Here is a 24,610-nt window from a genome sequence, read left to right as displayed (position 1 = left end):
ACCGCTTTACACACTTTTCAACTAAACTTACTACTTTTTTCTTAATCTCCGTGAAATTCAAACCAGCTCATTGATTTTGGGACGGAGGGAGTAATAATATAAGTAAATATTTAAACTAATTAGTTATTAAATTATTAGTTAATTCACTAATGTGGGCCGCTTAGCATTGAATTATTCATTATTTAATTAATTCACAAATGTGGTGCCCACTTAACATTCAGTTAATCATTAAAATATTTATTAATTAATTATTGATCAAGTCACTAATGTGTGGCCCGCTTAGCATTTAATTAATTATTTATTTAAATATTTAAATAATTATCTAATAAATAATTATTAATTCACTAATATGCGGCCCACACGTGAGGCCCACTTGACATTTAATTAATTGTTTGATAATTTAGTATTTAAATATTTATCAAATAATTATTAATTAATTCACTAATGTGAGGCCCACTTAGCATTTGGTTAGTTATTCAATAATTAATTACTTAAACATTAATTAATTAATTAATAATTATTAATTAAGTCACTAATGTGAGGCTCGTACTTGTGGCTCGCTTTGAAATTAATTAAATATTTGTCAATACTTATTTAAATATTGAAATAATTATTAATAAATAAATGAATTGATTCACTAATGTGGAACCAAACATGAGACCACTTAGTAATTAATTAATTAATTATTTATAAATTATTTAATATATATTATATTAATATTATGGGCCCACTTATCCTAAAGTAACACTAGCCTTGCAACACAAAAGTAGATGTAACACTTTGCTGTGTACCGTAAGTGGGGACCGCCCCCTGTCTCCACAATTGGCAGTGTGGGTCCATCCGTGGGGTCCACTTGTCAGAGTGGGACCCACTTTTCTGGAGTAAATTTCTGTGGGTCCCGCCTTTGTGTAGCCACTTTTGCCCACGTGTACAGTTCTGGTCCCAATAAAAATAATAATTAATTAAAATATTTACATAATAATAATACGAAGTGTTACGACATGACGGTCTTATTGTAACACTAGCGTTCTACTACAACACACACGCTTTATATAGTAACTGTAAGTGAACATGTAATGTAACTTTGTTTCATTAGTGTTATGATAGGTCCAAAAATTATGTATATTGTAACACAAAATAGGTGTTACAGTAGAATAGTGTCTTATTTGCCCATCATTGACATAGTGTATATAACTTCCACTCTTGGTAGGTATTTTCTCATTTCTCTTTTGAATTTTTTGATGAAATTCAGCTAACATATATAAAATCATGAAATTGTTTGGATACATATTTGACTTGTAAAATATCAAGAATATCCATACTCTCGATATATCTTTCTAGCTTCTCAATATATTTAAGAAAATTCTCAATTTCAAGATTTCCACCAATAGTATGAAGATTCATTTCTTTTCATGAATTTCTTTTTCCTTACGTTCTCCTAGTGGGATTCTGATTATGAATGTCTGTATAGGTTATCACATACATGCAAGAACCTTATTCTTTTTATAATGACCAAAATCTCTATATTTGTTGAAGCAAAATCCTTCAAATCTATTTTTCGTTTGCTCTAGTTTTTTTGTCCTTCACATATTGTTGACTCTCTATGTCACAAGCCAATAAATCAGGTGAAACCCTTATTCTATTATCATTTGATTGAGATAAAAAATAGTATGAATGAATGTTAATACGTAATAAAAATACATGAATCTACCAGACCAAGTTCGAACATGATAGGTCTTGAGAAAAAAGATTAGAGAGTCTCGAGATTTTTTTATGTTTTCAAAGATTGTTTAGAATACATCGTCTATTGTTTATATAAGGACGTAAAAGACTAACATGAAATAAAAAAAAATATTTGAAGTCAAATAATATTAAAATAACATGATATGTAGTTTTGAGTAAGAACCGAAGATTGTGAGGAAAACTTATTTGCCATGATTATGCGTTAAATCTCAACATGATCATGTCTTCTTTAAATATCTTCTTACTATTCATTGCATTCTCAACATAATTTTTGGACAAAACTTTTTATTCCAAGTTTTTCTTCAAAATAAAGGAGATCTTGTCCAAAATCAGTCCCTTCCACTTGTGAAAAACTTGATATCTAATTTTGAGAACTCATCTTGCATAATTCTTGAATTAAATTTTGATGATCCAAATTTTCAATCACATTATAAATATCCAAGGATAGGTTTTGCATGCCTTTAATATGATATTCACCATCACTCCTATCCCCATCTTCATAGGCATTTTAAAAGTTTTTTTAAATATTATTTTCGGATATCCTTGTATTTATCTTCTTCTTTGTAGATATAAAACTTCATCACTCAATATTTCATCTCCTTTTTAGTGTGGTTTTTGTACTCTCTACAATATCATATTTTTCTTGAGAACATTAATTCATCAAACACATTATTACCAGGACCATAGTAATAAACGTATCATCCCCCTCCTTCACCCATAAACTATTAATTATAATTTTTCTCAATAAACATATTTAAATTGTAAAGTTATAGAAATATACATAACCTCAAAATGTCTTCGTACGTTCTTAGTGCATTCTCGAAAATATTTAATTTACAAGGTATCCATTAAAGGACATAAAATTAATTTTTATTTTTTACGATTTTTTCACAATCATCCTAAATCTGTATATGAATCATCACGTGGAAGAATCCTATTTTGTTTAGAATGACTAAAATCATTATATTTTAGGTAATAGAAATTTTTAACTCTATTTTTATTGTCTTTAAATTTTTTCTCTTCAATATATTGTTGAAACATGTGTTTTCACCGACTAATATAGGTACACCTTCAAATTTTCCACATCAAGCCATTAATCATTAAAATGCTTAATTATACTATCATTTGACACAGTAAAAAAGGTTGGATGAAATATATTTTAATTGGTAGTGGAATACATGAATCCATCATTATGAATTCGAACACTATAAATTAATAAATAATGGAAAAAATTAGAAAAATCTCAAGATTGTCTTAATATTGTTTGTTTCAAATAACTAAATGAAAAATTATATCAATTTACTTAATTCATAAACTCAATTCTAAAAATTATTTGTTTAATATAATAAAAAAATCTATTAAAAAGATTAGTCACACCATCGAAAAATCGTCATCAATAATAAAAAAAATGATAATTACATGCTTCATATATTAAAATTATTCATACACATAGCAGTACTCAATATGTAATGTTCAATCCACTTTTTAATTATTTTTTTAATATTGAGATGATAAATGAAACAAACTATACTTGAAATATATATAATATTCATTTCTGCGTTTCATGTATAATTATAAAATGGGAGAAATTTATTTTGATGCAAATTTTATAAAACAAAATATATCATAACCTTGTAAATTCTCAACACTCTCCTCATTCAACGTTAACTCCCCTGTAAATCAAAATCCCCAATTCACCAAATCAGACCTAGTCTTGTATCCTTCAAATGCCCCATTTACAAAACCTGATCTTGCCCATCAATACCATCTCATCATACCCTTCCTCTTCAGCAGAGCTCGCCCTCGCCTCGCAGCTAACGCTGGTCTGGTTTTGGTTCATCTTCATTCCATTTTCCGCCGCCATCCCATACCCTGGCACAGACACGGTGCTGGGGCCCACAGGCGCAAGTCCCGAGGTCTTCGAAACATCCTCAGCAGCCCCCTCTTTCGTCTCCGGGACTCTGAGGGACCCATCAGCAGTTACAGTAGCAGTAGCAGGCACTGTTCCGGTGCCTGTAGCCCTAATAATGGCAAGCTCCGCTTGTTGAAGAAGCCACTGGATTGTTTCACCATCTGTGGCCAAACCCAACTCTTTGGTCAGTTGGAAGACCCGAGCAGCACAACGAGTGGGCATTCGGATCCTACTGCCCCGACCCTCCACCTTGGTATGCAGGTCTTTCCTTGGTGCCGGTTGAGAAGGACCACCGCTCACTTGAGAATCATCATTGAAATCTTTTTGTGAAGACATGTTTTAATACATACATACAATTGTGGCGATACTCATGTGTGTGTATTATATAGCGGTCTACAAATCCATCAACACTTGAATATTATCATATTTTAATGGTTTTTAAATAATATCAATTAAATAGCATCAGATTTTTAAGCATAATTTAAAATGCTGATTGAATACTACCAGATTTTGTAATATAATTTAAAATCCTAATCGAATACTCTAAGATTTTGATACATTTTTTTAAATCCGAATTGAATATCTTTGGATTTCATAAATGAAATAAATATTTTATAATCCGAATTGAATACACCCCTCAACATGATATATTGATCTTTTATGTAAAAAGAAAGTAAATAGAAAATAATATGCTCAAATGTTTAGCCATATATTAGCATAAATTTTAAATTCTCACTGGAAAAGATATAGTAATATATTAAATTTCTTACTCACACTACAACAATATCGACTAATTTCGACTAGAAGAAAAATATTTCATTTATCAATAACTCTCTTGAATATGTTGGGTACAGTGATTCATCATTATGAATTCGAACACCATAAATTTATAACAAATGGGAAAAATTAGTAAAGTCTCAAGAGTGTCTCTTGATATTGTTTGTACATATCAAATGAATAAATGAAAAATTGCATCAATTTACTTATATGATAAATTCAATTCTAAAATTTATTTGTTTGGTATAACAAATAAAAAATCTATTAAAGATATTAGTCACAGTACCATCAAATAATAGTCCACTTTTTAATTTTTTTTTTTTTTTTAATATTGAGATGATAAATGAAACAAACTATACTTAAAATATTCATTTCTGCGTTTCATGTATAATTATAAAATGGGAGAAATTTATTTTGAAGCAAATTTTGTAAAACAAAAAATATCCTAAACCTTGTAAATTCTCAACACTCTCCTCTCATTCAACGTTAACTCCCCTATAATCAAAATCCCCTTCACCAAATCAGACCTGCCCCCCTCACTAAATCAGACCTAGTCTTGTATCATTCAAATGCCCCCTTTACGAAACCTGATCTTCTTGCCCATCAATACCACCTCATCATACTCTTCCTCTGCATCAGAGCTCACCCTCGCTTCGCAGCTAACGCTGGTCTGGTTTTGGTTCGGCTCCGCCCCATGCGGTACACCCATCCTCATTCCATTTTCCGCCGCCATCCCAAACCCTGGCACAGACACGGGGCTGGGGCCCACAGGCGCAAGTCCCGAGGTCTTGGAAACATCCTCAGCAGCTCCCTCTTTCGTCTCCGGGACTCTGAGGGACCCATCAGCAGTTACAGTAGCAATAGCAGGCACTGTTCCTGTTCCTGTAACCCTAATAATTGCGGGCTCCGCTTGTTGAAGAAGCCACTGGATTGTTTCACCATCAGTGGCCAAACCCAACTCTTTGGTCAGTTGGAAGACCCGAGTAGCACAAAGAGTGGGCATTCGGATCCTACTGCCCCGACCCTCAACCTTGGTATGCAGGTCTTTCCTTGGTGCCGGTTGAGAAGGACCACCGCTCACTTGAGAATCACCTTTGAAATCTTTTTGTGAAGACATGTTTTGATACATACATACTATCATGGCGATACTCATGTGTATATATATAGCAGTCTGACAAATCTATACATGTGTTATGTACATGAAACGTAAGTCCAGATTTTTGTTATATGATGCGGACGGTATCTGGCCATATGGTATGTTTTGTGCATTGTTGACTACTTAAAAATCTTTTTAATAAAGAGATATTATTTTTTATATTCTTAAAATATTAGTAACATATGCTTTGGAAAGGATCATATAAAATCTACCGGGAAGTTCCAGTGCTACCACCTATCATTAGATTTATACGTATTAGTGGATCATTTGAAATAAAATATGTATCTTACCTTTTCAATATTTTCTTTTTATTTGATTAAGATGGTGATTTTATCACTGAGCTTTTATTTTTATTTTTACTTAAATATATAATCATAACTATTTTAAAGAGAACATGAAAATATTATTTATTATTATTATTATTATTATTATTATTATTATTATTATTATTATTATTATTATTATGTATTTAATATTTCATGAGCCTCTCACTGAAAATATATATCATGGATCCCAGAGCTCATTATTTAGCTCATACTGAGTTGTCCTTTGCAGAAACATAACATAGCTGACTAAGTATTTTTTGTATTACAATGTATTTTTAATATTATTATTTTTATAATTGATATCACCTTAATATAGTTTATTTTGATGAATCCACCCAAAAACAATGAGTGCTTGACAATTAAAAAAATTATTAATATAATTCAACAATATTAAATTAGTTGTTATAATGTTATCTCTTATATTAAATATTTAATTTTAATAATAACAAAACTAATATATTTATATGATAGTTCAATATATATAAAAATATAATTTTAGATATTAGTTTTTTATTTCTATATGACGTATTATTAACTCATAACATGTATAATATTTTTTAGTTTTCTCGGCCTATGTATACAAATATTTGTCTAAGCCCAACACATAAAATATAAAATAGGCAGCTCGTTATTGAGTTCAAAGAACTATACATATATATATATATGCACGTCAGGATTATGCACGTGCCCGCCTACTTTTCATATATTAATAATTTAGGAATCGGCTTTTATTTATATATTTAATAATTAATTTTTGTGAATCCCTTGTAAGTGGATATATATTACTTTGTATTGCAAAATGTAAACTGTGTTAATGTATTTATGTATTATTTATTTAAATTATTATGCCCTTTCGAGAGAGTGTCATATGTGATGATTTTTTGATATTTTATGTAGTTTTTTTGTCATTAATTAACGATTGTATAATTTTAAATAACTTTGTTACGTTGTGATTCCTTATTTCCCTTCTTTTCTCTCCTTGGATCTTTAATTTTTTCATTTCCGTGGACTTTATATATTTTAATTGGGTTTTCTTTTCGTTCATTAAAGAAAAGTAACCAAATTTCCGCTGCCATCTCTGCATCACCTTTGATTAATTGTAGACTTATTTGAATAAGACTTCTATTTTTCTTTTTTTAATTCGCGAATTTAACTTTTACTTCAAGTTAAAGTTTTTATCTAAATTTTTGTTAGACATCTATAATACCCTCTAGTTATATGTCTTATTATTATGAAAGAAATTCTTGCTTTTAGTATTGTATTCCGATACAATTAATTGATGTGAAAGTATCAAGTATATTAAAAATATATGATGTAGTAAAATGTATCAAGTATATCTTATCTTATTGTGTTTTATTAGTAAGAAGGTGAAATGATATTCTATCAATTATTTTTTTATTAATTAAGGGGTCATTTTCATTTTCTTTTAAGGAATTAAGGGGTCATTTGGTTAAATTAAAATAAGTGTTTTTTGCTTAAAGTGATTAAAGTATTTGATAAATAAGTAGAAGTCGTGAAATAAAAGACAATATTCTCAATTTTTATAAGTATTTCTTGAGTTTTACATAAAAAATACGAATAAATACTTATAACTTGCTAGAAACGGGGTTTTTAATCCCCACCAAACAACCCCCTACCACTAAAGCAAACCTTAGAAATTCGACACACACGACACTTTATAAAATAAAATTAAGGACCCCCAAAACTCTAAAAACTCTCCATTCCTCCAGGGACATTCAAATGTCATTCCATCGGAGCTAACGCTTCTGGTTCTGACCTGACCACCCCGGCGCATACGGACCCGGCATCCTCATGCCAATGCCACGAGTGAGAGCCAGCGGCACAGGCCACACCTGTTGTGGCTCGCCTCCATCTTCAGGCACCATGAAAAACCCTCTCCCTGGTACAAACACGGGATTGGGATTCCCAGGCGCAAATCCCGAGGTCTTTGGACCACCATCCTGGCCAACAGGTTCAGCTTTCTTTTTCTCAGGGACTTCCAGGGCCTCAGAAGAGGCGGCACCAGTAGCATTAGCAGACAGATCTGCATTGCCAGGCCCCTGAATCATGGACTCCTCCGCACGTTCTAGAAGCCAGTCAACAGTTTCACCCTTGGACTTGAAGCCCAAATCTTTCGTCAATTGGGAGATCTGAGCAGCACAAGAAGCCGGCATTTTGATCCTCCTCCCCCGACCTTCCACCTTGGTTTGCTTGTCCTTCTTGGGTTTTGGAACAGAACTGGTTTGTTGGGATCCGCTGTTGGCTTGGGAATCACTGTCATAATCTTTAACTGTAGACATGATTGCTTAATACAATTCTCTGGCAATGCGTACAACAGTCTTTATATAGTACTCTGGACGAGGTGTTATTAATTACGTGCATATATCAAAATCTGGTAGATATTATTTTGATACTCCATTTTGTTAAATCTAGGGGTCCCATGGTATATCATACGTTTCTGGTGTTGATTATTGAATAAATATCATCTTTTAATGGATTTTATTATCCAGGCAATTAAATTTTTCTATATTCGATTTTCTAAAAAATTACTCCCTCCGTCCCTTTTTAATGTCACATTTCTACTTTTGTTGGTCAAATTGACTAGTTTTTGACCAAAAATTATAAGTCATTTTTTCATTATTTTAGAAAACCAAAAATTACATCTTAAAGTAGAATAAAAGTTTTTTCCGGTGAATTTTTTTTTTATTTTTTTCAATTGATAAAATATTAATAAATTTCAGTCAAATTTTGGTCAACTTGACCGGCACAAAACCAAATGTGACAACTAAAAAGAGACGGAGGGAATATCAATATTTATGTTGGTCATATGCTAACGTGTAATTACGTGTTCAATGGAGACTTAATTGATTTTTATATAGTGTATGGATTTTAATGTATCGTATCTGATTTTGATTTTAGACGGATTCAAGATAAAATTTTGTGTAGTTGATGTAGAATATTTAGGATTTAAGTATAATACTTCAAAATCTCATGAATTTTGGTATAATTTCAAATATCAAAAAATAGACCGAATAATCATACAAAATTCATCATTTTATAAAGGTCAGAAAAATTCATCAAATTTGAATATCATCATATTTTAATGATTATTAAATAATCTCAATTGAATACCATCGGATTTTTAAGCATAATTTAAAACCTGATTAAATACTATTGAATACTACCAGATTTTGTAACATAATTTAAAATCGTAATCAAATACTCCAAGATTTTGATATATTTTTTAAAATCCAAGTTGAATATCTCTGGATTTCATAAATGAAATAAATATTTAATAATCCGAATTGAATACACTCCCTCAACATGATATATTGATTTTTTTTATGTAAAAAGAATTTAAGAGAATATAAATGCATATGTTGGGTGTAGTAAATGTGTCAAAACAATCAAATCCCAAATTTTTCTTCTAAAATTTGGTCAAGTCCCGAGCTGTGAACCAGAAATATGTTGAACCAAATGCAAAAACTTGCCCGTCACAAATTCCAAAAAGATCATGATTTGTTGATGTATTTTCTAGTTATACTTGTAAACTCACTTGAATTCATAACGGCCTCGTCTTCTTAAAATGGATAGCCCATAAACCCATATAGTACCTCCCTTCATCTTGGCAAAACAAATAGCACATAGTTCAGATTGGACCTCTCTAGCTATTATAAAGTAATATAGATCGAATTCGTGTCAAATTCCAAGTCTTTTGCCGAAAATCAGGCCAAATTTCAATTCCGAATTCGGATAAGTCGTAATATAATGATCTAAATGCAATAAGTTTAGCTCTATAAGTCCATCTCAAACCCAAAAAAATATGATTTATTAGTGTAGTAATTGTCATTCGATTATAAAATTTCTAGAGTTCACCCAATATAACCTTGATTAATCTCGACAAGTAAAAATTTAAATTATTATTATAGTGCTCATTTGTTGTAATAAGAGAAGTCACATATTCAAATCACAGGTTTAAGAAAAATCTTATTTTTCAATTAAGTCAAAACATACATCATATTATACTTTTCAATAATAAATTCACTTCTGTCCATTCCGTCATCATGTAAGTTCATATCAAATTTTCATGGTCCATTCAATACTATTTACATGCATTTGTATCAATATCATAAAAAATTGAATAGTGTTAATCTCACAATTTTAAGAAATCACCTTTCACAATGTCTGAATTAAATTTCTGTGATCCAAATCATCCAAGAATTTATTTTAAAAAATCAAGGAGAGTATCGCACGCCTTTAACAAGATGTTTAGCATCATCCTCATATTTATCTTGAAGTAAAAATATTTTTACCATCATAACTTTTATATGCCTTCCACTCCGAATAGGTTTTTTTCTTTTTATCTTCCGATTTTGTTGATGGAAATTCAGTCAACATAATAAAAAAATCATAAAACTTTTGGATACATATTTAAAATATTGTTTTCGACATTCTTGTATATATCTTCTTCTTTTATCATATTAAGTATTCATTTTATCTCTGTCAAAAAAAAGTATGAATTTTATCACAATTCGTAAATACAAAAATTTCATCACTCAATGTCTCACCAGCTTTTTTACTTTTTTTTTATACTCTCTGGAATATTATGTTTTACTTGAGAACATTTATCAAACACATAATTATCCGACCTTCCATTAAGGATAAGCTTTATTTCTATTCTTTTTCGATTATGTTGGTGAAATTTTCATCAACATAATACAAAATCATGAAAATTATTATATTTATACATTTTTCAATTGTGAAGTTATAGGAATATACATAATGTCAAAACATCTTTGTACATTTTTACTGCATCCAAGAAAATATTAATTTCTAAATATCCATTAAAGGACATAAAATTCACTTTTATTTTGGGTTTTGTCATTTTCTATTCCAAAAATTAGTTTTTTCTAATTATCCAGTAAAAGACATAAATCTCTACATAGGTTATGACAGTATAATCATATCATCTTTAGAATGACAAAGTCATTATATTTAGGATGATAAAATTCTTCAACTCCATTTATATTAATATCTTTTGTTTTTTCTCTTCTAATTACCATTGTTTTCACTCACTAATATAGGTACAACTTCAAATTAACTTTCAACACCTAAGTCATTAATCATGAAAAGACCTTGATATCATTTGACACAGCAAGGATAAAGAAAATATCTATAGGGGAACATACGACTCCATTATTATGAATTCGAACATGATAAATTTATAACTAATGAGGAAATATTACAAAAGTCTCAAGAATTTTTTATTCAAACTAACATTTTGATATATCTTAATACTTTTTGTACATATCAAATGCTTAAAAGAAAAATTGTATCAATTTACTTAAACGAAAAATTGTGTCAATTTACTTAAATAACTATCAATTGGAGAAATTTGTTTTGATGCGAATTTTTTAAACAAAGAAAATGTCCAAATCCTGTAAATTCTCATCATTCTACTCATTACACATAAGCTCCACTATTATAATCAAATCAAAATCCCCCCTTCACTAAATCAGACCTAGTCTTGTATCATTCAAATGCCCCCTTTAGGAAACCTGATCTTCTTGCCCATCAATACCACCTCATCATACTCTTCCTCTGCAGCAGAGCTCACCCTGGCTTCGCAGCTAACGCTGGTCTGGTTTTGGTTGGACACGGGGCTGGGGCCCCCAGGCGCAAGTCCCGAGGTCTTCGAAACATCCTCAGCAGCTCCCTCGTTTGTGTCCGGGCCTCCGAGGGTCCCATCAGCAGTTACAGTAGCATTAGCAGGCACTGTTCCAGTGCCTGTAGCCCTAATAATGGCGGGCTCCGCTTGTTGAAGAAGCCACTGGATTGTTTCACCATCTGTGGCCAAACCCAACTCTTTGGTCAGTTGGAAGATCCGAGCAGCACAAAGAGTGGGTATTCGGGTCCTCCTGCCCCGACCCTCCACCTTGGTATGCAGGTCTTTCCTTGGTGCCGGTTGAGAAGGGCCGCCGCTCACTTGAGAATCACCGTTAAAATCTTTTTGTGAAGACATGCTTTGATTCATACAATTGTGGCGATACTCGTGTATGTATATATAGCGGTCGACCAAGAGTATACATGTGTTAAGTACATGAAACTTATGGTCCAGATTTCAGTTATAAGATACGAACTATGTCTTTTGTTAAATCAGTTGGAACCCTGTGGTATATTTTGTGCTATTGGGTTCACTCCTGCAAAATCTTTTTCAAATAGATTTATTTTAAATAACAAATACTTTGTGATTGATTATACGAATTCAACTTAATATATATATATATATATATATATATATATATATATATATATATATATATATATATATATATATATATATATATATATATATATATATATATATATATATATATATATATATACTCGCGCGGGCACACATATATATATACACACACATGACGTATTGACAACTCATATAATGTCTAATATTTTTTTTAGTTTTTTTATTAGATACTGCTTACATATACAAATATTTGTCTAAGCCCATCACATAAACACCTATATACATGACTAATGTTAACCATGGTAATACATATGTTCAATTACAACGAAAATTCAAAATAACAAATGTAAAATGTGAGCATAAAAGTTAAAATTCATATTCATAAGATTCTGTATTTACTACTAATATGTACGATCATTATCGTCATCATCAATGATGTCAGCACGACTATGCATGATCATTATCGTCATCATCAATGATGTCACGTACGTGGAATTAGCCACAAATGACTGTTTTTCTCTAGGTATTGAGGTATGTAAGATAGGAATTGAAGTATGTAAGACTATGTTTCCTGTTATTATGTTGATAGCTAGATCCCATGTTCAATTATTTTTGTATTTAGTTAGATCTGCAGTTGCCCGATTATTTTTGTATCTAGCATCTTAATTAATTATTTTTTGCCGGTTTCAACAAAAGATGTATTTCCTATCAATTTTTATATTAAATTTAGATAGGGCAACCAATTATACTTTTCATAAATTTTTATCAAAATGCATGAAATATATTTGTATACAAACAAATTCATGAAAAATTTAATATTAAATAATGTGAAAACTTTGTTTCAAATTTGTATAATACCTAACACATTGGGTAGATTTTACTTTAAGGCCAGATTTGGTTGCTAACATAATTAGTAAAATAGCATATATAGACTTGGTTATTGATGTCAAAGGGCATGTAACATATCCCAAGTAAAAGATACTATATTGAGTAGAAAATAGTGTAGTTAAATTCTATAAATATAGAAAATGAAAAAGGCAAAATAACTTTATATTTGATTGAAAATTGATAGATTAATGATGTGTTAGTTAGGGCCTCATCTAAGTTAAAACCTATTATTATCCGTAGGTTTTGCTTGTCAATGGGTAAATTTTTGTTTACCACTATATTTGACAAGAATTGATAGTAGCGTGTAAAGAATTGGATCTCACATTTATTATTAATTTCCTATTATATATGGTAGAATAGAAAATACACGACCATTTCCGACAAAGGTTTTGGGCTCTACTTGATAGGAATTTATGGTTTAACATGTTGTGTGAGTATAAACTTCTTACAACTTTATATAATCACACAACAATATTTTTGTTAAGATGTGATCATTGACCAACTTTCCTTCGATGCAAATTGTCTCACCCTCTACTTTCTTACACTAAATTCTTGGTACACAAGGGATTAATTTTGTAAATATTAAACCCTAGGAGAGATTAGAGACAATATGTACAAATACTTATTAGGGACATTTGAATTTCGCACCATTATTGCGGCCTTTATCCACAACCATCATAACATATGCAAATCAAATCATCGCCATGCATCATGTTTTACCCTTATTGTATCTTCTCTTTAATCTTGGTTATGAAAAATCTATAAATTCAATATGTTTGTTATATATATGCAGAAGCTATTAGAATTTAAAATTAAATCACACATACTTGAAATTACACACACATGAAAAGAGACATCACTATCTCTTATTTATCTATTTAAAATTTTTATGGGCCATGAAATAATTTGAGTCACATTTTGCTACTTATGATCTTGTCAATGTTAAGATTTATCATTTGAGTGTGGGTTGGTGGGTTGGTTTGCTACTTTGATATGTAGTTTATTAATAAAATTAAGAAATAAATCATAATATTTTGACACTCCGCAACTTACAAAACAAAAATAACAGAGCAGACCATTATCCATTATCCATTCCAATTCCACCCCTGACATTCAAATGTCACTTTTTCGAAACAAAAACCTCTTTCCCCTCAAAATTCCTCAAACTCGTCCTCGGTAGATTCATCATCGGCGCTAAAGGTTGACTGGTTCTGCCTATTAAACTCTGCCGCACAGCTGGGATCTTGCCTCGTGGTGCAAATACCATGGGTAAGAGCCATATATGGACACCGGCGACACTTGTTGTGGCCCTCCACCTTGAGGCACAATCCAGTATCGTCTCCCTGGTATAAACACTGGACGAGGTCCAACAGTCGCCTGTCCTCGGGTCTTCGAACCACCATCATCATGGACAAGCTCAGCTTCTTTATCTGTCTCAGTGATCTTGGTGCTCCCACCATATGCCCTAGTGATAGACTCCTCTGCATGTTCGAGAAGCCACTGAATTGTTTCACCCTCAGACTTCAAACCCAGATCTTCAGTTAGCTGGAAGATTCGAGCAGCACATGAAGCGGACCCTCGGATTCTCCTGCCCCTTTATGTTCTTCTCCGGGGACACGCGGTAGCTCTGAAGAAGAAGAATATGTCATTTCCTTCTTCTGAAGAAGAATCTACCATTTCCTTCTTCGTGGATTCTCCTGAGTCCTGCCCCTACCCTGCTCCTTTATGTTTTGAAAAATATATAATATGATCCTTACAAAAAAATATATTATATATTTATATGATTAACATATCCCTTATGTTTGATACCAAATTATAATGAAAATTTTATTAATTAATTATCCTGAAATTAAAAAAAATAATCAAATAATAGATATAATTATATGCTAACATATATGGATAGAATGTTGACCTCTTTTATTCAATACAAAGGACATATACACTGTCTCAATTATGTGTACCCACATCTTACAATAAATCATTAATTTTAGGATTGCGTTGTAACCCGGGATATTAGGATCGTGATAATCGTTAAAATTTAGTTATTCATTCATTCGATTATTTTAAAATTAATTTTATAATTCTATAATCAATCCATACCTTGTTAATATTAACAAGACATGAAAACTGAGTTATTAAACTACCAATTATTAACTTAGGAAACTTATAAGTAAGGATTTCAACACCTATTTATCATATCTAAGGCAAAGTTAATTGATAAGTTAATTCATTCATACGAGGACTATACGAGGATTATAGAATTTGGCCGAATTTGTTAAGGACAACACATCAACCTACGCCTCATCAGGTAATTAGCACATCAACATGCACCTCATCATCATAATTTAAACCCAACTGTTTCGCTAAAAATAGTAAAATTTATACAAGTAAAATATTGTAATTTTATAAAATTTATCTTCACAATTTCCCACCATTGTTGCAACCTTTATCCACAGCTATCATAATAGATGCAAATCCAATCATCGTCTGTAAATTAAGTATGTTTGTCATATATATGCAAAAACTATTAAAAGATCAAAATTTAAATTAGACATACTTCATGAAATTACACACAGATGAAAAGGGAGATCACTAAAATCACTTATTTATCTGTAAAATTTGTATAAGCAATGAAATAAAGTTGGGCAAATCTTGACATATGAATGGCTTGAATTACGATTTGCTACCTAAGATCTTGTCAATGTTAAGAATATAATTTGAGTGTGGGGCGTCTGCAGATAAGATTTTTCCAAGCAAGCAACACAACATATTGCTCTAAATAAAAATAGTAAATGATATATATATATATATATATATATATATATATATATATATATATATATATATATAGGGTCAAGTTCCAGGAAGACGCACCTTATCAAGAGACTAGAGAGACATAACACCAGCCGTTGATTCCATCAGTACTCTTGGAACAACTACAGGGCTATGCCGGGCAAATAAAAAAATTTTATACGCTGGTATAAATTAGAAGCATGCGATCCATATACGTTTTTATAAGGTAATGTGTATATTCTTGTGATTTGGAGCTTCAATCATGGATTTTCTAATTTTGGAAGCTTTGTAAGTCTTAATATATACGACATATATAACTCAAAATCAAGTATGTAAGTGCTGAAAAGATTTGCAGAGGGCTGTAATATCAATGTCAATGGAAGCTAACATGGGCGACCCAAGGTTTCGTTCTTGCTTTTGATCTCATTGAATCACCATATTTTACGAATTTCGTAGAGAACACCCTAAGGTGGATTTTCTAATTTTGGAAGCTTTGTAAGTCTTAATATATACGACATATATAACTCAAAATCAAGTATGTAAGTGCTGAAAAGATTTGCAGAGGGTTGTAATATCAATGTCAATGGAAGCTAACATGGGCGACCCAAGGTTTTGTTCTTTCTTTTGATCTCACTGAATCACCATATTTTACGAATTTCGTAGAGAACACCCTAAGGAACCCTAATATTAATATCGTCGACTACATCGGTCATCGATGGAGAATGGTTTGTTCTTGTTTGTTGATGTAAATTATATTCTATATGATGTTGCTACTTATAAGAACTAGATATTGAACTCTAAAAAGAATCGTGCATTCTTATTTTTTTTTTGTGTGTGCTTGTGTTCTGCAGAGGTTCCGTAGAGAGACCGATTGTTAGGTTTAGGCCTTGTTTACTTGTGGATGTTTTGTCGTCGCTGTCTCATGATAAAAAACGATGGGTTTCTTCGACTAGGTTTGATTCCATACTAAACTTTCAGATGAATGAGTACCCAGTAGAGATTTCTAAGTGGATGTAGCAATGGAAGGAAGGAAAGGTTTTAGTTGGTTTGAGTTGAATCATGGAGGCTCCACTGAGATTTGCTCCACCTTTATTCTCAATGTTTTTAGTAGTCAGTTTTTATTTCTTATTATGTTAAGGTCAGTTGTGTCATTTCTAGTTTCTGGGATTGTTTCCCATGAGCTGTGCATATTATATAGAACAAAAGATGCAGATGTTGTATCTAATCCGGTGCTTTTAGAATTTTTAACGTCCTTGGAGTTCTGATCTTGGATTCTTTAGTGTGTTCTACCTATATTGAATGTTAAGTTTTGAATTCTTAATGGAACACAGCTTAGTACAACATATATATTACATTAAGTATTCAAAGAACACGTTTAAGAATTTCACAGAATTTAAAATAAAAGAACATATTATTTAAAAAATTATTGAACATTTTCAAGATTTCGAGTGATGTAGTTTATAATACATAGATATTTACAATCAGTATTAATTATGAGTAATAGAAATTGAAACGTACCTATATCTATTTATATTAAAAAAATCTTTAGATTATGACACTACTTCTTACTTAATTTAAAGATCTTGTAAATACACAAAGATTTTTATATTTTTGGTAATGAATTGATAGCAAATATATATTTTTGGTAATGCATTGATGTCCGTATATATTATGTTTCAATTATATAAATATTTTATAATTTACAAGAATCTTTATATTTTTGGTAATGAATTGATAACAAATTTTATATTTTTGGTAATGCATTGATGTCGGTATATATTATGTTTCAACTATATAAATATTTAATAACCCATATGATACCTTATCCTTTTGGAGCTAAACCTCCAATCCAGTGAAGAATAAAAACTAGACAACAATATTCATAGGTTAGATTCTTTAATCTACTCTGAAATCTAATATTCAATTTAAAATGATATAGTGAAATATTTAAATAAGCACTTAATAGAATCTTAATAGTAAACACTTAATAGAACTATAAGGAAACACTTGCAAAAATAATTGACATTTGATAAAGAATAATTATATTGAATTACTTAAGTAAACACTTAATGGAACCTTGACATTATAATTAAAAATATATTTGATATATAAATTTATTATAAAAAAATTATAATGTATTTTTATAGAATATTGTTGACAAACTAACATATTAAATTCTGTAAAACACGTATTAAAATAAAAACAATTAGTGAAATATAGTAGATTTCTTAAGGTGTTCGTGGGAGATTCCTTAAGGTATTCGTGAAGGGATTGTTAACAATTACAAATATCTTAATATTTGTAATTCGACTTTCAGATTAATCTTTCATGAATTTATTATTATTAAAAATATGAGAAAATCTATATAGATATTTGGGAAGGTGGAAAGAGATTTGAAAAAGTTTGTATTAAGTATTATTATTATTATTTAAATATGAAAAATTCATTTTTTCTTTACCATTATAGTGTATTTTACCGATTATCTTATAAATTTTAATAATAAATTATGAACTTATTTTCACAAGGTTATAGAAATTTCACGATCAAATATCTTGTTTTGTTAAAAGTTAGATGTTAAGGTATAAATATTTTAAATTATTTTAATAAGATTTATATTGATTCATGAGTTTTTCACCAATGTAACATATCTTATTGAAAAATTTATATTTTCAAATTATTTTTTTCTTACTGATTTTATAGATATTCTTTAATATGTTACGCATAGGATAAAAATTAATATTAAAAAAATGATAATTTAGTCGATAAACACATTATAATTGTAACGGAAAAATTGAGTTTTTCTTCGTTAAATCATAATAGCAATAAATACAATAGGTTTTGCAGATATTACTAGTAGAAACTTGTTGATATTAATATAATTTTTTTTTAAAATATCAATATGTAATTATTCTTATAAGCTTTATGAACACGTTATCTGCAAAAATTGATAAATTAAATATTTCATATATATTCCAATTAATCTCTCATAAATTTATTATTATTAAAAATGTGAGAAAACGTATCTAGACTTTTGACAAGGTGAATAGAGATTTGAAAAAGTTTGTATTAAGGATTTAACGTTTTAATTTATATGGAGATTTTATAACGTGTTCATGAAAGAGATTTTACCTACTAATTTATAACTTTTTAATATTAAGTTACGAACTTATTTTTAAAAGATTCTTTCAGGTGTTCCTTAGACACATGATAATAATTTCACGATCAAAATATTTTTTTTCCTAAAAGTTGGATGACAAGGTAAAAATATTTTAAATTATTTAAATAAGATTTATATTAATCCATGAGTTCTTCACCCATATAACATATCTTATGGAATAATTTTTCAAATTTTTTCTTATTGATTTCATAAATATTCTTTAAGATGTTACCTACGAATACGATAAAAAATGTACGTTTGTGTTTTATTTAATTTTAGACGGTAAATCTAAAAACAAATAAATTAATTCATTAAGTGACTTGCTAATTTAAAATTTTCATATATTAATTCAATATCTTCTTTTGTAGAGATTCTTTAAGGTGTTACATAGCCATATAATAAAAAAATATGGTTGTGTTTTTATAAAATTTATTTATAGAGATTTATTATTTGATCAATATGAAGATTCATTAAGGTGTTCTCAAAAAATACTAAGGCTCTAATGAGAAATCTAACAACATTTTTTTGCTCGTAAATATTTAGGTTTGTGCATAATATATAAATTGTTCTAATATAAAATTTAATATAATTTTTTAATAAATATTGTGAATTTTCAATTTTATACAAGTTTCATATTTGTTTATATTTTTACTTATCTTTTCATTGATTCATTTTAGTGTTCCGGTGTAAGATTCAATATTTAAATATTGTAGTATAAGATTAAATATTATATTATTTCAGAATAAAAATTCTATTAAACTGTTGTTTCTTTATTTGTTAAACTATTACATTAGCTTTGGAGGTAAGAATCGGAAGAGAATCCTCAAATAATGGAAAGGATCTCACTTGTAGCCAGCAAATCGTACTAGAGAAATATAAATATGGAAAACTAGTAATGAAAAATTTAAATTTCATAATCATTAAATACATACAATGCATACATCGTGGGATTACCTTCAATGTGAATATAGTAAAATTTTAATACAATCTCTTAATATGGTAAAACTTAAATACAAATCTTTTAATAATATAAGAATCTCTATAAGAACACTAGGGAGAAATAAACAAGCCTATCACACATGCTCTTTCCACATACAGTCCTCGTTCTTATTGGGACGTCCGTTTCTTGCTCTTTATCATCTGGTCACCTACATCCTACAAAATATTTCGTTGTGGTATTCCTAGCTTTATCGCTCCTCTCAGTTGATAGACGAACATCAAACCCACACAATCCCCCATAATGTTTGTAGAAGAAAAAACCTTCATCAAGATTATTAAAACGTTGATCTAAAAATGGTTTCGACGCTGGAAGACATTTTGGAATCCAATCCTTACCTTGATCTTGTAAATCAAAATCAAAATCGCAAGAAGTACAAAAAACCTTCAAATGCACTGTTGCTTCTGAAACCTAATAAAGAACCAGAAAAGGAATAACTATATCTGGAATGAACTAGGGTTCTATATCATATACGGGTAAACATGAAAAAGAACACAAAAACGAACCAGATGTATTTAAGAATTCTTGGGTTGAATCAGAATCCTCCATGAAAGCTTGTTGACATGTGATATTTTTTTACCAACAACAGATGAAAAAATATTTGTGATGATTAGAGTATGTTAATCACAGCAGCGTCAATCAAATCTTCAATAATAAACAAACAGACAATATTACATTGACAACTGTAACGAACAGAAAGGGAAAGAGATAATTTGGAGGTGAGAATCAATTAAGGGGAGTAATGAAGGAAAGTTTTGTAATAAATCTGCAATTGATACACTTAAAGATACGTATAAAAAATTTGTGTGTTTAAAATGTTCCATATACTGCCCTTGTAGATAATTAATTGTATTTATACAGTATGTAGAGTAGGGCTGTGCATTCGGTAAAAACCGAACCGAACCGAACCGAATTTCGGTTAACCGAAACCGAAATAATGGAAAAACTGCTGCCGAAAACCGAACCGAATTATGTTCGGTTTTGGAACCGAACCGAATTGTTGATTTCGGTTAAAACCGAAAACCGAAAAACAAAACCGAAATCTAAACTACAAAATCAATACAATTGCTTACAAATTGCAAATCAATTAAATTACAAAACTGAAAACTAAAACTATAACCTTTAAACTAACAACTAAAATCAATAAAATTGCAAATCTTTAACCAAAAACACGAAACACCAGCTACAAGATCCAAGCGACGAAAATACTACAAGATTCAAGCAACGAAAAATCAAAATACCTTGACTTGATTCAAGCTCTGAGCGTCGTTTGTTGCCTTGTTGGGTATTAGGGTCTGCGTCGCCTTTCAGATTTGGACTCAAAATCTTAGTTAGATTGCCTTCTAAATTAGGAACTAGGGTTTATGCAGTGAGTCACTAGATCGGCTATTCGGTTTGGCGAGAATTTCTTCTGCAGCTGCTGGGTGTGTTTTTTTTTTCAGGTAAGTTAGGGTAGAATGGACTTAAGTCAAGTGAATAACCGAATGAATATATCAATTGTTAAGTAATGTATATGTATATTCGGTTTTTTATTCGGTTTTTCGGTTAACCGCGGTTAAAAACCGAATTACCGAAAAACCGAATTTCAGAAAAACTCCTACCGAAAACCGAACCGAATTATGAAATATGGTTAACCGAACCGAATTTTTTTCGGTTTTTCGGTTCGGTTTTCGGTTAACCGAACCGTTTGCACACCCCTAATGTAGAGTATTTAATCTAATCACAAGATCAAGACTGATCCAACAGATGGAAATCACGTCTCTCATGTCTCTCGCTAAGGCTCCGTCTCTTTTGAACCTCCCCCTATATGGGTCAAGTTCCAGGGAGACGCACCTTATCAAGAGACTAGAGAGACATAACACTAGCCGTTGATTCCATCAGTACTCTTGGAACAACTACAGGGCTATGCCGGGCAAATAAAAAATTTTATACGCTGATATAAATTAGAAGCATACGATCAATATACGTTTTTATAAGGTAATGTGTATATTCTTGTGATTTGGAGCTTCAATCATGGATTTTATAATTTTGGAAGCTTTGTAAGTCTTAATATATACGACATATATAACTCAAAATCAAGTATGTAAGTGCTGAAAAGATTTGCAGAGGGTTGTAATATCAATGTCAATGGAAGCTAACATGGGCGACCCAAGGTTTCGTTCTCGCTTTTGATCTCATTGAATCACCATTTTTTACGAATTTCGTAGAGAACACCCTAAGGTGGATTTTCTAATTTTGGAAGCTTTGTAAGTCTTAATATATACGACATATATAACTCAAAATCAAGTATGTAAGTGCACATTGAGAATAAAGGTGGAGCAAATCCCAGTGGGTTCCTTAGGGTGTTCTCTACGAAATTCGTAAAGTATGGTGATTCAGTGAGATCAAAAGCAAGAACAAAACCTTGGGTCGCCCATGTTAGCTTCCATTGACATTGATATTACAACCCTCTGCAAATCTTTTCAGCACTTACATACTTGATTTTGAGTTATATATGTTGTATATATTAAGACTTACAAAGCTTCCAAAATTAGAAAATCCACCTTAGGGTGTTCTCTACGAAATTCTTAAAATATGGTGATTCAATGAGATCAAAAGCAAGAACGAAACCTTGGGTCGCCCATGTTAGCTTCCATTGACATTGATATTACAACCCTCTGCAAATCTTTTCAGCACTTACATACTTGATTTTGAGTTATATATGTCGTATATATTAAGACTTACAAAGCTTCCAAAATTATAAAATCCATGATTGAAGCTCCAAATCACAAGAATATACACATTACCTTATAAAAACGTATATTGATCGTATGCTTCTAATTTATATCAGCGTATAAAATTTTTTATTTGCGCGGCATAGCCCTGTAGTTGTTCCAAGAGTACTGATGGAATCAACGACTAGTGTTATGTCTCTCTAGTCTCTTGATAAGGTGCGTCTCCCTGGAACTTGACCCATATATATATATATATATATATATATATGTATATATATATCATTTACTATTTTTATTTAGGGCAATATGTTGTGTTGCTTGCTTGGAAAAATCTTATCGGCAGACGCCTCACACTCAAATTATATTCTTAACATTGACAAGATCTTAGGTAGCAAATCGTAATTCAAGCCATTCATATGTCAAGATTTGCCCAACTTTATTTCATTGCTTATACAAATTTTATAGATAAATAAGTGATTTTTGTGATCTCCCTTTTCATCTGTGTGTAATTTCATGAAGTATGTCTAATTTAAATTTTGATCTTTTAATAGTTTTTGCATATATATGACAAACATACTGAATTTACAGACGATGATTGGATTTGCATCTATTATGATAGCTGTGGATAAAGGTTGCAACAATGGTGGGAAATTGTGGAGATAAATTTTATAAAATTACAGTATTTTACTTGTATAAATTTTACTATTTTTAGCGAAACAGTTGGGTTTAAATCATGATGATGAGGTGCATGTTGATGTGCTAATTACCTGATGAGGCGTAGGTTGATGTGTTGTCCTTAACAAATTCGGCCAAATTCTATAATCCTCGTATAGTCCTCGTATGAATGAATTAACTTATCAATTAACTTTGCCTTACATATGATAAATAGGTGTTGAAATCCTTACTTATAAGTTTCCTAAGTTAATAATTGGTAGTTTAATAACTCAGTTTTCATGTCTTGTTAATATTAACAAGGTATGGATTGATTATAGAATTATAAAATTAATTTTAAAATAATCGAATGAATGAATAACTAAATTTTAACGATTATCACGATCCTAATATCCCGGGTTACAACGCAATCCTAAAATTAATGATTTATTGTAAGATGTGGGTACACATAATTGAGACAGTATATATGTCCTTTGTATTGAATAAAAGAGGTCAACATTCTATCCATATATGTTAGCATATAATTATATCTATTATTTGATTATTTTTTTTAATTTCAGGATAATTAACTAATAAAATTTTCATTATAATTCGGTATCAAACATAAGGGATATGTTAATCATATAAATATATAATATATTTTTTTGTAAGGATCATATTATATATTTTTCAAAACATAAAGGAGCAGGGTAGGGGCAGGACTCAGGAGAATCCACGAAGAAGGAAATGGTAGATTCTTCTTCAGAAGAAGGAAATGACATATTCTTCTTCTTCAGAGCTACCGCGTGTCCCCGGAGAAGAACATAAAGGGGCAGGAGAATCCGAGGGTCCGCTTCATGTGCTGCTCGAATCTTCCAGCTAACTGAAGATCTGGGTTTGAAGTCTGAGGGTGAAACAATTCAGTGGCTTCTCGAACATGCAGAGGAGTCTATCACTAGGGCATATGGTGGGAGCACCAAGATCACTGAGACAGATAAAGAAGCTGAGCTTGTCCATGATGATGGTGGTTCGAAGACCCGAGGACAGGCGACTGTTGGACCTCGTCCAGTGTTTATACCAGGGAGACGATACTGGATTGTGCCTCAAGGTGGAGGGCCACAACAAGTGTCGCCGGTGTCCATATATGGCTCTTACCCATGGTATTTGCACCACGAGGCAAGATCCCAGCTGTGCGGCAGAGTTTAATAGGCAGAACCAGTCAACCTTTAGCGCCGATGATGAATCTGCC

At 30.7% G+C, this 24,610-nt stretch overlaps 4 protein-coding genes across 4 annotated transcripts; all 4 read right to left on the bottom strand.

Annotated features, from left to right (window-relative positions):
* Positions 1–3,466: 3,466 nt before the first annotated feature.
* LOC108217156 (transcription factor TCP9-like) lies at positions 3,467–3,991 on the bottom strand. Its single transcript, XM_017390003.1, has one exon. The coding sequence runs from the start codon at positions 3,989–3,991 to the stop codon at positions 3,467–3,469; it is 525 nt and encodes a 174-aa protein (XP_017245492.1).
* A 1,006-nt stretch (positions 3,992–4,997) lies between these two features.
* On the bottom strand, positions 4,998–5,549 carry LOC108217145 (transcription factor TCP9). The gene has a single exon (XM_017389993.2). It carries the CDS (start codon positions 5,547–5,549, stop codon positions 4,998–5,000), a length of 552 nt encoding a protein of 183 aa, XP_017245482.2.
* A 2,122-nt stretch (positions 5,550–7,671) lies between these two features.
* LOC135150324 (transcription factor TCP19-like) lies at positions 7,672–8,214 on the bottom strand. The gene has a single exon (XM_064086591.1). It carries the CDS (start codon positions 8,212–8,214, stop codon positions 7,672–7,674), a length of 543 nt encoding a protein of 180 aa, XP_063942661.1.
* A 3,236-nt stretch (positions 8,215–11,450) lies between these two features.
* LOC135150289 (transcription factor PCF2-like) lies at positions 11,451–11,936 on the bottom strand. The gene has a single exon (XM_064086558.1). The coding sequence runs from the start codon at positions 11,934–11,936 to the stop codon at positions 11,451–11,453; it is 486 nt and encodes a 161-aa protein (XP_063942628.1).
* Positions 11,937–24,610: the final 12,674 nt, after the last annotated feature.

The sequence above is a fragment of the Daucus carota genome, chromosome 1, assembly GCF_001625215.2.
Source record: "Daucus carota subsp. sativus chromosome 1, DH1 v3.0, whole genome shotgun sequence".
In the NCBI taxonomy this organism is placed as follows: Eukaryota; Viridiplantae; Streptophyta; class Magnoliopsida; order Apiales; family Apiaceae; genus Daucus; species Daucus carota.
This window is presented reverse-complemented; position numbering and strand designations above follow the sequence as displayed.